This window comes from Setaria italica, chromosome V, assembly GCF_000263155.2.
Source record: "Setaria italica strain Yugu1 chromosome V, Setaria_italica_v2.0, whole genome shotgun sequence".
In the NCBI taxonomy this organism is placed as follows: domain Eukaryota; kingdom Viridiplantae; phylum Streptophyta; class Magnoliopsida; order Poales; family Poaceae; genus Setaria; species Setaria italica.
Window position 1 is genome coordinate 9,805,634 of NC_028454.1, and position 13,512 is coordinate 9,819,145.

The 13,512-nt window shown below is 43.8% G+C and overlaps 2 protein-coding genes across 3 annotated transcripts; both read left to right on the plus strand.

The window, feature by feature from the left end:
* The first annotated feature begins 4,054 nt into the window (after positions 1-4,054).
* LOC101777890 (probable staphylococcal-like nuclease CAN1) lies at positions 4,055-6,488 on the plus strand. Its single transcript, XM_004971642.3, has 7 exons — positions 4,055-4,318; positions 4,792-4,881; positions 4,959-5,146; positions 5,227-5,286; positions 5,372-5,531; positions 5,927-5,995; positions 6,118-6,488. Exons 1-7 carry the CDS (start codon positions 4,151-4,153, stop codon positions 6,217-6,219), a joined length of 837 nt encoding a protein of 278 aa, XP_004971699.1. The 5' UTR covers positions 4,055-4,150; the 3' UTR covers positions 6,220-6,488.
* Positions 6,489-6,844: 356 nt separating this feature from the next.
* Positions 6,845-9,534, plus strand: LOC101784340. 2 transcript variants are annotated; one of them, XM_004968247.3, is made up of 6 exons: positions 6,845-6,943; positions 7,396-7,588; positions 7,932-8,016; positions 8,201-8,255; positions 8,988-9,126; positions 9,202-9,534. In XM_004968247.3, exons 2-6 carry the CDS (start codon positions 7,415-7,417, stop codon positions 9,367-9,369), a joined length of 621 nt encoding a protein of 206 aa, XP_004968304.1. In that variant the 5' UTR covers positions 6,845-6,943; positions 7,396-7,414; the 3' UTR covers positions 9,370-9,534. The 2 variants fall into 2 exon arrangements, with proteins under 2 accessions (XP_004968304.1, XP_022682855.1); XM_022827120.1 differs by having other exon boundaries at positions 6,853-6,943; positions 7,303-7,588.
* The last annotated feature ends 3,978 nt before the right edge of the window (positions 9,535-13,512 follow it).

The window sequence follows — 13,512 nt, forward strand, 5'->3', positions numbered from 1 at the left end:
TGGAAGTTTTTTCTTCTTAGGACCATCAAGGAAGGGGACCAATACAAGTTGCAATATTTTTATTTTGTAAAGGCTTCATAGTGAAAAACCAGTATATCGGTAATGTGTACGAAAGGTCATTCTCATACACATGATTAATGAACTTGAAGGACTAAAGATTTAATTCTTATCGCTTCTACATATATCTTATTTATTTATATATGTTTATATTAATATGGTTGGGAAAAACTTACACGTTAATGTGCATGGGTGATGATCTAGCGAGAGGCCATGGGTGCACAGATCGAGGCTACTGGTGATAGTATGGCTACTATCCCCACCCATGACGAGCATACTTGTCAGGGTAACTTATAAGTTCCAAAATTCATTGGCTAAGATGTTACTTTAGTCTCATTCTGCTTATGATGACATGGAGATAAAAAAAACACGTCATGGAAGAAACATTGTGAAACAGCTAAATAAACAAGAAAGCTAAATTCACATACTAAAACATATCAAATTAATCAAAGATCCGAAGCGCGTCATTAACAGGACATCATCTTCATCTCAACAATAAGAGCAAAATTGACAAATAATACTACCAAATCAAAAAAATAGGATTTGTGCCACAACTCTCTAGCGAGAGAGACTATTGTTTAATTTCTCCTTGTTATTATCAGGCATAATTTCTAGAGTTTTTAAGGAATGAAATGGTTTTTTTCTTTGATTTCTTCATGCTTTGTACAAACCACCTGTTTGAATCCATTACAAGAAAGTATTCTTTAACTTGATGGAACGGGAAAGTCTATGTGCCAATATGAAATTATTTTTGGGGTGGAGTCGTCATACTCTTACCCAAAATGCAAAAAATCTCAGCCATTGGTACGGCAACAACAATCACAGCAAAAGTACTAAACCCTGTATCCTCGCCAATATACTTGACTGCAAATCTTTTCATGGAATCAAACAAATACACCCCCAGTAAGATAAGTAATCCCTGCAACCGACACAAGTTTAGTTACCACATGACTATAGACGAAGAACCATAAACAATCAAGAAAAAACGAAGGAAAATTTGAGGCACAAGGGAAAGAACAAGTTCAAGGAATAAAATGCAGGAATTAGTTGGTTCAAACTAATTCAGATGAGTTGCATATATGAAAGAACTAATTAGAGTGCTTTATTGATAATCAATTAAAAGAACTGCAGGATGATTTAACAAGTGAGAGTTTGGCAGGTTGCATCACTTCTCTCTCTCTCTTTTAATATAATAATGACATAAGAGCAGGCTCATTCCCTACAACGAATGACTGATAGATTTCATTTGAAACATATTCAAACTTATAACTTATTTATTTTTCAAATTCATTGATGTCCATGAGATTACCAGTTAATAAAGATGATTGTTAGCCAGTTAATCGAATATTGAAGAAAAAACAAGCAACATTTTACTTCTGATCATCCATCACTTGTAAAATCCAAGAAACTAAGATACATGTAGCTCAACACAAAAATAAAATAAACCTGTAGAGGTTGCCTGCAACCCAAAGACTAACATGTCAACACATCTTGAAAGAAAGCAAAGCGTTTCCTCTAATAATTTTCTGTTTTCCCTCTGCCAAATCTGGCATGAAGTCTTTCAACTTGTACTACTCTCTCTGGTCACAAATAATTAGTGTTATGGTTTGCGTACAGTTCACCTTTGAAACTTCATCCATCTACTAATAAAATTTTATGTATTGAGTTTGGATACTTAAAAATGATACAAGCTTACGTCTTGAGAAGTAGTTTCATAAAAGTATATATATACTTTTGCTAGATTTTATGAATACTCTATTAGTTTGAAATTATAAGATGTATTTTGTTTCATTAGGACAAGGCTTTGAATAAATTACTCTATTACTACTTTATTTGTGATATAGAAGTATACTCATAAGAAAGTATTTTAAATACGAGTATGTTTTGTAAAACAAAAATTATATGTGTCAGTAGAGTGATTGTTAGCCAAAGAATGAAATATGCCTTTCAATTTAAAAACGGAGCAAGTATACTGTAACTGAAAGTAGCAGTAAAAGTTGTATTTGGGAAACCATGTGGGTGTCTAAATACAGTAAAGGTCACTTCTTTGCGATGGGGGGATCATGCATCTACTTAAAAGTATCGAGAAAAATAGAATCCCAAGCATGCTTGCAAATTTTCATCTTATTTCATGCTTGCAAAACGAATGAGAAGGCCAATTAAGTGAAAATTTCTAGCAAAACATATCTAAAAGAATCCCTAGCAAGATACGCATCAAGCAGATTTCCGAGGTATACGATGAGGTAATATGTGTTTTCTAGAAAGCCGGGCAAACTCGTAGTCGACCAGAATTTTTTTAACAAAAAAGCTAATTTCTCAATCATATGCTGATTGAGGTTGGGAAGCAAGGATCGATTCTCAGACCGGTGGGAAATTTTAAGAACTAACGATAACGTATCCGGACGATGAACTTCACGATCCTGTTGGCCGCCCTCTCTGCCATCGCCTTCAGCCGGGCATCCGTCTCCGAGAGTGACTCCGCGGTGCGTTCCTTCTCCCGGTCCAGCAACGGCGCGGCCAGCGCCGCCTCGCCCGGCCGACGTCTTCCCTAGCGCCGCCACCGCCGCATCCGCTGCACATCATCGTTAATCCGATGGGGTGAGGCGGTGGCGGCGACAGAGCGATCGACGAGAACTCGGATCGCTACGTAATACTGCCGACGAGTAATAACTTGCCACACGCCTCGTTGTGTTTTGTTCGTTATTTTGGATTTGGACCCTCTGGAACAGCACACCTCGGCTCTCATCTTCTCTTTGAAATGCTATACATGTTTTTTTTTGCATGCATTGGCACATGTTGGTCTAAAACCTCAGCGACGCAGTTGAGCAGGCCAAGGCTTGGGTGGCTAATAACTACCATAGGAGTTGGTGCTTTGCAGAGGATAATTAGGAGGCAGGTTGCAGAGGATCATACCGGATATTTTTGCATTTCTTTCGTACATCATATAATTTGTTTTTTCCAAGGAAAACTTTTTTTTGGTAAATAGAATTGTCTTCGGCCTCTGCGAGCAGCCATTTTGCGAGGAAAACTATGCTGTTGTTTGATGCACATCTCTGGTTGATGTTCAAAAAATAATTTCTTGCTGGTGATTTTCTTTCTACACGGTTCTGCCTCGTGTGTTTTCCTGTTCTGAAATTGACGGCTCTAGCACCAGTTGCAGTGTCACCGCCAATGCCGCCGACCGCAATCTCATCGGGTGAATGTCATCGTCACGGCAGCAGCTGGGCATTTCAGAGCCTATCACTAGCCCAATCTCAAATTGTTATTAGGAATGGAATTCAGATGAAGAATTCTCATCATATTGTGCAAACCAATAGCACGAGCAAGCGAGCAGCGAGCAGCAGCAGCAACTGGGGGGCGCGGGGGCCTCGCGATGCGCTGCACGCCCGCGTCGCGTGCAAGGCCGCAGGTGGAGGAAGCGGGCAGCGGCCGCGCGCGGAGCCACGGCGACGGGCGCGCAGCAGCACGGGGACGCCTCGCGAGCTCGCGACGCCCGGCGGAGGCGTGCAGGGCTGCGAACGGCCCCGCTCCGCCGTTCGCAGCCCTGGCGCGGACCACGAGCTGGGCGCAGGGGGCCGCACGCAGGACGACAAGCGGTGGCGCTCCGAGATGGCGGCGGCGGCAGCAAGAAACAGCACAGAGGGGTGTGGAGACTAGGGTTAAGGAGGTGCATCCGACGGATAAGACTTGTTGCACGGATCTCAAACGTTGGAAGCCATCTAACTAAAACACTACCAAAGGTACATAGTAATCGCGGCAGAGATATCATTCCTCTGGTTTCAAGGGAAGCCCACTTACTGGGCCTGAAAGCTTCAAATCAGCTGCGAGAGGCCCAATTAAAGGCTCTAGTGCACGATGCATTCTTGCCTTGCAGGCCGCAAAAGGAGGCCCGACGTGCACGACGCGTGGGCCACACAGTGACCGCACGGCTCACACGCCTGCCTCACCAGGGCCCAAAGGACTCGCTGCCGGCCTGGCTCGCCCGCCGCAAGTTCCAGCCAACCCCGCCGCCGAGCTCCTGCCTCCCGCACGGCGCTGGCCTTGCCGCCGCCGCGCGGGGTCGCCAGCTCCTGGCCATCGCCAGGTGGCGCAGATGCCCGAGGTCATGGGCACCGCTCCCGGTCATCGCCGAGAGAGAAGGGGATCGTTCCACGTCCGTACCGGCGTCGCCGGGAAGCGCGTGCCGCCGTCGACGGTGCTTGCGTACTGCATCGGCGCCATTGCCCTTCTCGCGAGCGCTGGCCGCACCCGAGCACCAAAGGTATTGCTTCGTTCATTGCCTGCTCTCGGATCCACACCACTTAACTGGCGAAACGTCTGACGGTTAGCGTTGTAAGAGTTCCAGCAGACTCTAATTTCTTCTGCAGCTCTCCGACGTATTCTCGAAAAAACTAGATCCCAACCACTTGTGTTTGCAGAGCACAGTGCTCGGTTCTGTTGGTGAAGAGTGAAACAGGATTTCTTCAGAAATTCATTGTTCCTTGCCTCGTGACCACCATGTTCTTAGGCCCACCAACTTTGGCATAAATTCAGTAGTCGTGAAGGAATCTGTGAAAAACTCGTATATGTCTTCCCATTCCTTTTACTTCGGATGCATTCGTTGCTCATTGTTCTGCAAGGTTGCTAGCATGGCAGATTGATCATCTGTACTCTGTAGAAGTGCTGTCAACGTGTTATGCTCCCATTAGTTGATTTAATTGGTGCTATCCTTATTATTGGTAACTGGTATTGCAGGAGTTCTGTCTTGGCTCTTTTTGGTGCATTTCGTTGACACCTGTTGCTTACAAACCTCAAGGGGTTAAGTATGAGCTGCACACTCTCCATGTAAGATGCCCCTCTCTTTGTCCTTTTAGATATCATTGAAGACGAATTGCTGACAAATGTACACGCTAGTTTCTTAGGTGGATGCTAAGGCTGTAACTGACGGTGACACAATCACCGTGTATGTTAACATGGCCAATCATCCAGAGTCTGGTGATGTGTCCCAGGAAGTGCACAAAGCGGCCACTGAGTGGACCAAGGCATGGGTGGCCAAGAACTGCCAGCGAGCTGATGCTTTGCAGAAGATCATACTGGATGGGGGATATAGGTCATTTGAAAAAAAATCACAACAATCAAGTAGCATCCTTTTATGATGTGAGTTCTGATGCTTTTGAGTTCTGGGTGTAGGCAGGTTCCTAACACGAGAGGCGAACAAGTTCTCGCAAAGAAGTACAGGATTAGGCTAAGGTTTGGCCCTACTTGTTCTTGATCAATGCTGAAGGGCTTGGTTCTAATTTGGACGGCAGTTGCAATATAACAAAATGCAATTCAGGGGAATCGATGCACCAGAGAGCTTGATGCCTTATGGTAAAGAGGCGAAAGAGGAGTTGGTGAGGCTGGTGCAGGGAAAAACATTAAAGATTTCCATATATGACAGTGACCGATATGGTCGATTAGTTGGAGATGTTGACTCCAATGGGGTTTCTGTGCAGGTAAGAAACAACTCTGAGTCACTGATGTGCCTTTAGAGTTCCTTCTAGAAATCTAGGAGTGGTAAGCTATCAAAGTATTGGAGGCCTTGCTCCCTGTGCTCTTGGCTTTTCTTGAAGTACCTACTCCACTCTTGGAATTTTATACTTCATAAGTACATAGCTTACAACGCCCCATTTACCTTCATCCAGTCATGTACACTACAAGAAATGAAATCTATTGAAGTTGAAGCATGGAATGTGCAAGCACTGGAACCAAATCATTTATATGCTTCTGATGTAAATTTCAAAAAAAAAAAAGTTTGCATTGCCTCAGCTGAAGATTATTTGCATTCTGGTTAATGCTCAGCAACATTCAGACACCAAAATGAATTGATTTTAATATTTTTTTCCAATAGGAACACATGCTGAAGAAAGGACTTGCATGGCACTGTACTGCTTATGATCATCGGATGGAGCTCAGCAAGGTAACTAGTACTCTTGTACTACCCAGTATGACTCAAAGGGCAACTCCATCCACTTGACTGAAGAGCCCTCTGAACATTTCGGCAACTTGCGCATGAAATTTCTGATGAATGGACATTTTCAGTGGGAGAATCAGGCACGGGTGAGCCGAACAGGATTATGGGCTTTGCCAGATCCAGAGAAACCATGGGAATGGAGGAAGAAGAAGCGCAGTGGGACAGTGTGAAGCAGCTGTGGATTTCTGTTGCACGCTGTTGACCAGGAATCGCTGATCGGTTTTATCTGTTCGGAATTGTAGCCTGGACCATCGCTTTAGAGTGTGCTATTTGTTGCAAATTGTAAAATCGTTGTAGAGTGGAGCACGTTTAATTGATTGATGTAAGCTCCAAATGGGGATTAGGCTACTGTATTTAGTATATTAGAACCTGATTGAATTGTTGTAGGGTTTTTCCCCCAGACAAAATTGATTGATTTGGCTGATCTCATCTTGCTTCATAGGTTGTGTTGGATAAAATTAAAATGAAGGCCTGTATTGAATTCATAAGTATACATCAGGAGTAACATGTGAAAGTAGGTAAAACAGGTGGGAAGATAGCTTGAGTTTACACAATTTTCCCCTCCATATCTTGTTTCTGTTACAGCTTACAGAAAACAGCACAAAGATGGGGGCAAAAAAAAAGAAAACAGCACAAAGATGGGGAAAAAACACTGTAATTATGTAAATTTCGCTCTCATTGAGGGTGTTCCTGCAAATAGCTCACAAATCGACGGTCCTGATGAATAGAACCACGGCCACTGTATCGCGTCCGTCAGTTACTTCCCCCTTCTTCAAACTAACCACAACTCTCGGTGTCGCCAGTTGCCACAGTTTGGACCTTGCCCTCCCTCTCCATCTCCTGTGCGGCTTGCCGCCATTGCTCATCCAGACCCTACTTGGATTTCGCTCTCAGGTCCGTAGCGCACCGCGCGCACTCATTTCTGTTCTAATTTTTTTATGCTTCTTTGGCCGAGAGGCGATTTGGCTGGAGAGATTTAGAGAAGCTGAACTGCTGCGTAGCGATCGGATCTCGCGTTCTTTTCCCGCCGCAAATTAGTTGTTAATGGTAATATTAAAAGCGAATCTGTATGCTCGATAGACATTTTCTTGCCTTTCCAGTTTGGCAACTGCACGTGCATCAATGTTTTTCTTTTTCTCTTGCTTATTTAATGGTCGTTTATTTTTGGAGGGGAGAAGAAGGGGGGGGGGGGGTGCATAAAACTCCAATGCATTCATGGCGGATACGTCTGATTAAGCTTTTTTTTTAATAAGGGACAAAATTATCTCAGCCACTGCATCAACCTAGGATGTACAAAGCTGAATGTTTGATTAAGCATGAGGAGACTAAAGATGCGACCTTTACAGGTGCTTGGACAGTTTAACCATGGAGCAGCCAGCACAAGCGATATCTGATGGCATGTACGCTTACAAGCATCGTTGTGAGGGAGGAGTTGATATCCATGACATCGTGGTCAAGAAGAGCACTTTCAGGATTCTGCTGTATTATATCAGCACAATCTGCCTTCTCGTGACTGTTTGCTGCACCCTGTTGTCAAAGGTATTTTTTCTTGAAACATCACTCTAAACCTGTTAAATAATGGAAAACACAATTCAATTGAAATAATTCAGTTGTGCGGATATGCCGGTTGCTGTATCCACTATTTTCATGAGCTTCTTTGCAATATACTTTGAGGTTTGATCCAGTGAGGCAACATGTTAGGCTTGAAGAACAACCTTATTGCACTTCCTGTGTTACTTTTTAGCGACGCTTTATTGTTGTTTTATCAAACACGATACTTTGTTCTTGTTGCTGCTTGCTTATTTAGATTCAATTGGTAAATAACAAACATTAGTTATGCTGCTGATTGCTTAAATTGAGTCTTGGTGTTTCATTGTTTCAGGAGAGTTTAGGTCTCGGTTCCCTTTGGAGTATTTCCTTTGCTGGTGTAATTGCAAAATGGTTGCGATGTGATCCTGTGAAGAAAGGTGGGTGCTGAGGTTGTGTTCGTCCTCTATTTCTCTGTGCTCTACTGAATGCCTTGTAGTTAATGTCAGCTTAAGGTTGCAAAATTAAAAAGGATGGAAGATTCCTGTTTCTCAGCATCCATGTTGAATATAGAAAAGTGAAACTGTGCACTTCTTATTAGATATTTAGTTTAATTTTGTGCAGAGTCATTGGTGATCATGCCGACTTTTGGGATTCAATTAGAGCAACACTTCTGGAGGTATGGAAGAACCAGTCTGGATTTCAACATGGGTGCTTCCAATTCTATTAGTGCTTTCAGTATTTATTGCTCTTCGAGTACGTTAGTATATTCAAGAGAACCTCAACAATTATGAACAGATAGAGGGAAGCAAAGGCTTCATAAGATAAAGGAAATAAGTGCTTCCTTCTCTTAAAAGAAAGAAACATTGACACGTCTTTCTCGTCAGTATTTGTCTCTGATAGGACTGAGTCCTGAAATGGATTTATTCATTTTGCTTTAGGGGCTGTTTGGATACGAGGTGCTAAACTTTAACAGTGTCACATCGGATGTTCGGATGCTAATTAGAAGGACTAAACATGAGCTAATTATAAAACTAATTGCAGAACCTTGTGCTAATTCGCGAGACGAATCTATTAAGCCTAATTAATCCATCATTAGCAAATGGTTACTGTAGCACCACATTATCAAATCATGGACTAATTAGGCTTAATAGATTCGTCTCGCGAATTATACTCCATCTGTGCAATTAGTTTTGTAATTAGCTTATGTTTACTACTCCTAATTAGCATCCAAACATCCGATGTGACAGGTGTTAAACTTTAATAGGGTGTTCCCAAACACCCCTTTAGTTGAAGTGATCAGCATAGACTTGCAGGCTTGCAGCAGTTATATCTTTTAAATGGACGATAAGCTACAAAAAATAGAGGTTTTCTATTTTCTTCTTCTTAACATGAAACTCATATTTTATAGTGGAAGAGTTCATCGCAAATTTGTACCCACCGGCAAGATTCTAAGACCGGTGCTGAACGAGTGCGTGACCCCTGTAACTTGCTACTGGAGCTTGGCACTGCTTCTACGTGACGATTATGGCCTCATGCTTGTTTTTAAGGTAAATGGTCCTGCTTTCAGTAAGTTCTCAGGTGCACGGTATGGCGTCAATGGTCTGAAAGAGCTTATTTTGCAGAACTTGAATCCACCAGCGAAGATGTTGATCCCAATCTGGAAAGCATTATGTGCATTCGTGGACTCGAATACTTTGAGCGCTTCTGTATTACCTCAACTGCACGATCCACATAAATGTGCTGAACAAGACGGAGGCGAACACATGATCGCTGAAGACTTTGTTGACTGACAACAGAATGTTCATGTTTCCATACAAATGACTGAAGACACGTAATACTACTACACCGGGACTTACTTTAGCCTCAGGAATTTAGGGACCCACTTGTAACTTTGGCCGTCGTGTAACTCCATCCTTTGAATATTCAGAGTATAATGTACTGCACATATTTCTTTTTGAAAGGCCACTTCACATATTTCCAGCTCCTGCTCAGGGATTCATGTCCTGCAGTTCTGTACACCTCAAAATCATTGGCTGGCGCTCTTGCTGACATTAAAAATTTAGTCACTTGCAGGCATAGATCTGTTCTTCTGATTATCTTTTTTCCTTGACCTAGATGTGAAATTAAGCCACTAATCATCAGCCTGCACAGCAGTTGACATACCACACGGCTGCACCTGCACTGCAAATGCACAATAACATAACAAAGCTAGGCATCTTCATTTGACCACACCCTCATGAGTTCCCTTGTATCAGGGGGGCAACTACTTTAGCATAACTCTGAAGTCTTAACATATATGTTTTTAACTATTCTGTCCATGAGCATCAGTTTATGAAGCCAATAAATGCAGTGGATCTGAAGATCTGTAAAGATGGGGATCTGTACTTGCCAGTGTTCCAAAGAGCTGATCCAGTCATGGTCATGCCAACCATGCCATCATCATCACTAAACATTCCAATTCAGCTCAGGCGCTCAGCTGCCTCTGCCTGAACCAGACAATGAGACAAATCACTAGATAAAATCTGAAGCACCTATCTCCATCCCCATGTTATGACTTCTGAGTTATGAGTTAAACAGCTACAACTCATGAATTATTGCCCGTTTGGAACGCAGGAATTTTCACCGAATCTTACAAGAGTTAGACCGTTTTCTGCGAAATTCTCCTACAAATTCGCATTGAATTTCTTGAGGTACAGACAATGCCCTGAACATCCGTTGCTCAGTGACATGCTTCTACGACTACCTGCGGCAAATTATCGGGTCACCGACACCGAGAGAATCCGACACACAGCTCCCTGTCACTGTCCATGTGGGCCCGACACGGGAGTGCATGAGTGACAATGAGTGTGACAACTGGTGCAGAGTATTTTGGAGGAGGCGCTGCTATGGTCTTGTGCAGGCGCTAAGCAGCTATCCATCATAGGCTGGCCGGCACCAGTGGAAGCTCAACGTCAGTAACGTGTTAAGGCCACAGCCCTCCGGTTGTTTGTTTCCAAAATGTAATACCTATAAAAACTGAACCGTGTGCGTGTGCCCGGGAGGCCCGCGTTGTAATTTGAACTATTCTCTTCTTCTTAATACAAAGATACGCAGCTCTCCTGCGTATTCTCGAAAAAAAAAAGACAATGAGTGTGACAACATGAAGGACAAGCGAGGAATAACTCGAGAACAAAATGGCAATGATATGGTTGTGTCTGCAACTCTGCATTGTTGCTCCTAGTCAAAAGAAAGTTTGATAAGGATCAGGCTTGTTTTCCAATGGCTAGGTTAGGACGTTAGGTCAATTCCCCATCTTCTCCTCACTGTTCGTAGTGCTCGGTGTGGTTTCCATGTTGCACTATGCTTCATGCGTAAGTGTCTGTACAGTGACTTGTGAGTAAAAGTTACTCTAAAGATTTGCAAATGTGCATATCTCTGCAGTACAATCCATGAAAATTGGTTGCCGTCAATGGCATGTTCTGAAGATTCTGTTCTTGATCACTCACTTTCTCCTCCATTTTGCTTAATTTCGCCCATTAATTTCTTTCATCAACTTGGTGGGTTCAGGAAAAATGTTTCTCAACAACCCCATCCAATTGCGTCACTGGATCTTAGTGCTCCTTCTTGCCGCCTCCATGTCCTTCCTCGTTGCGATCTGATTCCATGCGGAGCTGAGTGGCGCCGGGCGTCAACGGACGCCAGCGTCGTCGTCGTCCTCAACATGCGGCAGCAATAAAAATTGGACAGTGGACGCAGCGTCGGCGACCATGGAATGTAGAAATCCAAACAGTTCAGAACTGTTCCCCGTGCTGGCATCATGCTGCAAAGAATCTCAAGAATTTAAAAAAAATTCGGCTGTTATTGTTTGATACAAGCACACGGTTCATCTTGTCGCTGAACAAGTGCTTGCAGCTCTGCATCTCCAAATCTGCAGTGCAGAAGTTTCAGTTTCTGTCCATTCGTCACGCTTCGTCCTTGATCGGCAATACGTGCATCACGAGAGAGAAGAGACTAAGAGAGAGCTTGATCGGCAAGCTTTTTTACTTTCTGCGAATGCAACATCATCAGAGATCGACGCAACGGGACCTCCATTTCAGTACACTGTCCCCCAGGTCAATCGGCAACAGCAACGCAGGCTGCTACTCTGCTAGACCCATCGCATTCGGCGGTGCAGCCATGGAAGCCGGCCGATTAACCAGGTGGTCATCAAAGCATCAGCGAAGAATTCGCGAGAAATTTGCAGGAGCCGGGTGACGATTTCCATGGAAGGTGCCGCGGCTTGAGTTGCTGCTGTCGGGCCTTGAAAATCTTTGCTCTGACGATGACGAAGAAGTAGAAGAAGCCTGAATCTGAAAACAACGGGTACTGTCGCTGCACTCGAGGCCAGGGACCGGAATTCAGAGGAGGATTCGGGTGGGCGTCTGCATCGGCATGACGGCATGGGCGTGTTGGGGTGTGGTTGTGCGCAACTGCTCACGTCGCTGCCTGTCTTCTCTTCTCAACTACTATAACCGCTATAGACTGGTAACCGAACTGAAACTTTTTTCATTGAGGGCAACTGAACTGAAACTTCATAGCAAGGTGCTAGGTTCAGGCTGTTTTCCCCTTCCTTGGTCTGATCGGGACATGAACGAAAGATGGCAAGTCTGCTTGTTATGGAAATTTGGAATGGCTTAAGGCTTAAGGAATTCGAAGCATGTATAGGGTTGAACGAGACCTCCAAAATTCACGTAAAATTCACTGGACTCGCCTCGATATGTCATCATTTAGTTTGCATTTTGAAGGCACTGTATCGATCAACCAGCAACCGCGTGCGGACTCATCTCTCTCACACGCGCATGCAAGTACTCTTCATCCGAATCAGCGGTTGTAATGCGGCACAGTATCGTTTACTTTTTTTTTTGGCAACAAATGACAGCTGCAGAATAATGCAGTAGTACCAGATCAGTTGGGTGATCAGTGCCTCTCGGCGCCAATGAATTGTTAGTCTTGATTATATGCATTTGAGGCTGTCCTTGCGATGCCCTCTGCAGGATGCAAGGTAGGATGATGAATTACTCCGTCCGATCCAAAATCTAGGTCGTTTAGGACGTTGACACAGTATTTTTACTGAAATATGCTACCTGAAATGAAAATAATTGCATATCATGAAAAAAGTTTTCGTGGCAGATCTTCGACATCATTCTTACATTTTTCAATCAATATGTTTTTTTATCAATTCGATGGTAAAAAGGTAGAAGTTTGGATGACAGGAATCTGAAAATGACTCATATTTTGGATGGGAGTACCGTAAACTTGGTAGGTAGATCTTCATGTAAAAAGGCAATAATCCTTTGTCTACTGAAGCCATTAAAATTAAACAAGATGAGTGGGCTTGTGATGAGCAGATTAACGGAAGGTTCGTTTAGGGTTAGACTAGCTCCAGCATGGAATTAAATAAGGTGCATAAGTTTTTGTCAAGTGAGCTGGTTGGGGGCAAAGCGCATTGATTAGTGTCTTCTTCAAGGGTCCTTGGGGTGTCTCCTCCTCCACCCGTGTCCGTCCTTGATGCCCCTCACATGGGGCAATCTATGCAAAACAGTATGAAAATGCGCCTAGTTTCTGTAGCCTTTTTTGAGTTGCAGCCACTGTAGCTCCCTGCAGGCCTCCTCCCCCCCCCCCCCCCAACCCCCCGGTGGGATAGGTTTGCTGATAGTTGTGGCTTGTGGGCTACTGCCTAGTTGAAGAATGGCCTGACAGGACAGGTGCTATATAATTGTGTACACAACATAATCGTTTAGCGGGGTGGGGGGTAAGAAAAGCACTTTTCAACATTAATAAAAAAAAATTTAGTTTTTTTTGGCCTTTTTGGAACGTGCAAGGTGAGAATGTTTCCGTGTATGGTACAAAAAAAAAGGGACGGTTTTTTTTAAAAAAAAATTGGGGGGCGGCCCACCCGGGCCACCAAAGGAAGA